The sequence below is a fragment of the Trichosurus vulpecula genome, chromosome 8 (assembly GCF_011100635.1).
Source record: "Trichosurus vulpecula isolate mTriVul1 chromosome 8, mTriVul1.pri, whole genome shotgun sequence".
NCBI classification, from domain to species: Eukaryota; Metazoa; Chordata; class Mammalia; order Diprotodontia; family Phalangeridae; genus Trichosurus; species Trichosurus vulpecula.
The window spans coordinates 14,247,081-14,249,406 of NC_050580.1; the positions used below are offsets into that span (position 1 = coordinate 14,247,081).

Consider the following 2,326-nt stretch of genomic DNA (forward strand, 5'->3'; position numbering starts at 1 on the left):
TCTATATCTATATCTATATCTATATCTATATCTATAATACGTACACATATCTACACATTTAAAATTACTTTCTCAATTACATATAAAAGTTTTAACATTTGTTTTTCAAAATTTTGAGTTCCACATTCTCTCCCTCCTTTCCACCCTGCCTCATTGGAGAGGCAAGCAATTTGATACAAATTATACATATGCAGTCATGCAAAACATAATTCCATATTAGCCATGTTGCAAAAGAAAATGCAAAAAACCCATAAAATTCCAAGAATAATAAAGAAAATTTTAAAAATTACCTTAATCTGCATTCAGATTCCACCAGTTCTTTCTCTGGAGGTAGATAATATTTTTTTTTCAGCTTATTAATACAGTATTTATTTGTCTTCCCTCTGTCAAACCCTGAGCCCATGGCTTTCCCCAGGGCTGCCTGGTAAGATGGAGGGGTAGGTATACACAGGCTGAAAAGAGAAATGGAAGGACCAGGACGAGGAGGAACATTCAGAAACGTTGGGGGACAGAAATGGCTCCATCACATGGCGAAGAGGATGAGGAAGGCCACCATCAGGCAAAAGAGCCCCATGGCCTCAGATAGGGCAAAGCCCAGGATGGCGTAGGAAAAGAGCTGTTGCTTCAGGGAAGGATTCCTGGCATAACCGATGATAAGACTTCCAAACACAGTCCCAATCCCAGCTCCAGAGCCGGCCACACCCACAGTGGCAGCCCCAGCCCCAATGAACTTCGCTGCTGTGTCAATGTCCCTTGAGATGGCACTAGTTTGGAATCCACATCTGGGGACAAGTGAGGTCAAGGGACCTGATGCTGCCAAAATGCTGAGGTTCTCATCTGTCCGAACCTCTGGCCATTTCAGTACCACTGCAGTTAATGGTCTACTCAGCATCTGAGAGCTGCTCCTCACAAGGGCAGGGGTAGAGATGAACTTGGCGCAGGCGTACATTCTCAGGGGGTGAGGAGCAAAGCTGAAGAGCTGCCGGAAGAGCAGAGGAGACAGAGAGGGGGAGGGGCGGTAGATAATATTTTTCATCATAAGTCCATAAGAATTGTCTTGGATCATTGTATTGTTCAGTGTAGATAAGTCAATCACAGTTGATCCTCATACAATATTGCTTTTACTATGTACAGTGGCTCTTGGTTGTGCTCACTTCACTTTGCATCAGTTCATGTAAATCTTCCTACATTTTTCTGAAAGCATACTGCTGGTCATTTCTTATAATACAATAGTATTCCATCACAGTCATATGCCACAACTTGTTCAACCAATCCCCAAATAATGGACATCCACTCCATTTCCATTTCTTTGCCACGACAGAGAGTTGCTGTAAAATTTTTTTGTACGTATAGGTCTTTTTCCTTTATCTCTGATTTCTTTAGGATACAGACCTAGTAGAGAGAGGTATTGCTCAGTTAAAGGGTATGCACAGTTTTATAGCCCTGTGGACATAGTTTCAAATTGCTGTCCAGAATGGTTGGATCAGTTCACAACTCCACAAACAGTGTTTTGGTGTCTCACTTTTTCCACATGTCCTCTAATATTTGTCATTTTCCTTTCCTATCATATTAGCCACTCTGATTGGTGTGAAGTGGTACCTCAGAGTTGTTTTAATTTGCATTTCTCTAATCAATAGTAACGTAGAGCATTTTTATATGACTATAGATAGCTTTGATTTCTTCATCTGAAAATTGCCTGTTCATATCTTCTGACCATTTATCAATTGGGTAATGACTTGTATTATAAATTTGAATCAGTTCTCTATATATTTGAGAAATGAGGCCTTTATCAGAGAAATTTACTATAAAAAATTTCCCCACACCCAGTTTCCTGCTTTGCTTCTAATCTTGGCAGCACTGGTTTTGTTTGTGCAAAACTTTTTAAATATAATGTAATGAAAATTATCCATTTTACATCCTGTAATGTTCTCTTGTCTCTTGTTTGGTCATATATCCTTCCTTATCTATACATCTGACATAAAATTTTCCATACTTCCCTAATTTGCTTATGGTATCACCTTTTCTGTCTAAATCATGTATGACCTTATGTTGGTATACAGTGTAAGATTTTGATCTGTACTTAGTTTCTGCCAAACTGCTTTGTAGTTTTCCCAGCAGTTTTGGTCAAATACTGAGTCCTTGTTCCAAAACTGTGTGTGGAATATTTAATCTAGTCCACTGATCCACCACTCTGTTTCTTAGCCAGTACCAGATTGTTTTTGATGATTACTGCTTTGTCATACAGTTTGCAATCTGGTACCTTCCTTCACATTTTTTCATTGATTCCTTTGACATTCTTGACCTTTTTTTTTTCTTCCAGATGAAT

General features: G+C 39.0%; 1 protein-coding gene across 1 annotated transcript; it reads right to left on the reverse strand.

The window, feature by feature from the left end:
• Positions 1-340: 340 nt before the first annotated feature.
• LOC118828878 (ATP synthase F(0) complex subunit C2, mitochondrial-like) lies at positions 341-1,000 on the reverse strand. Its single transcript, XM_036735764.1, has one exon. It carries the CDS (start codon positions 947-949, stop codon positions 524-526), a length of 426 nt encoding a protein of 141 aa, XP_036591659.1. The 5' UTR covers positions 950-1,000; the 3' UTR covers positions 341-523.
• Between the last annotated feature and the right edge of the window lie 1,326 nt (positions 1,001-2,326).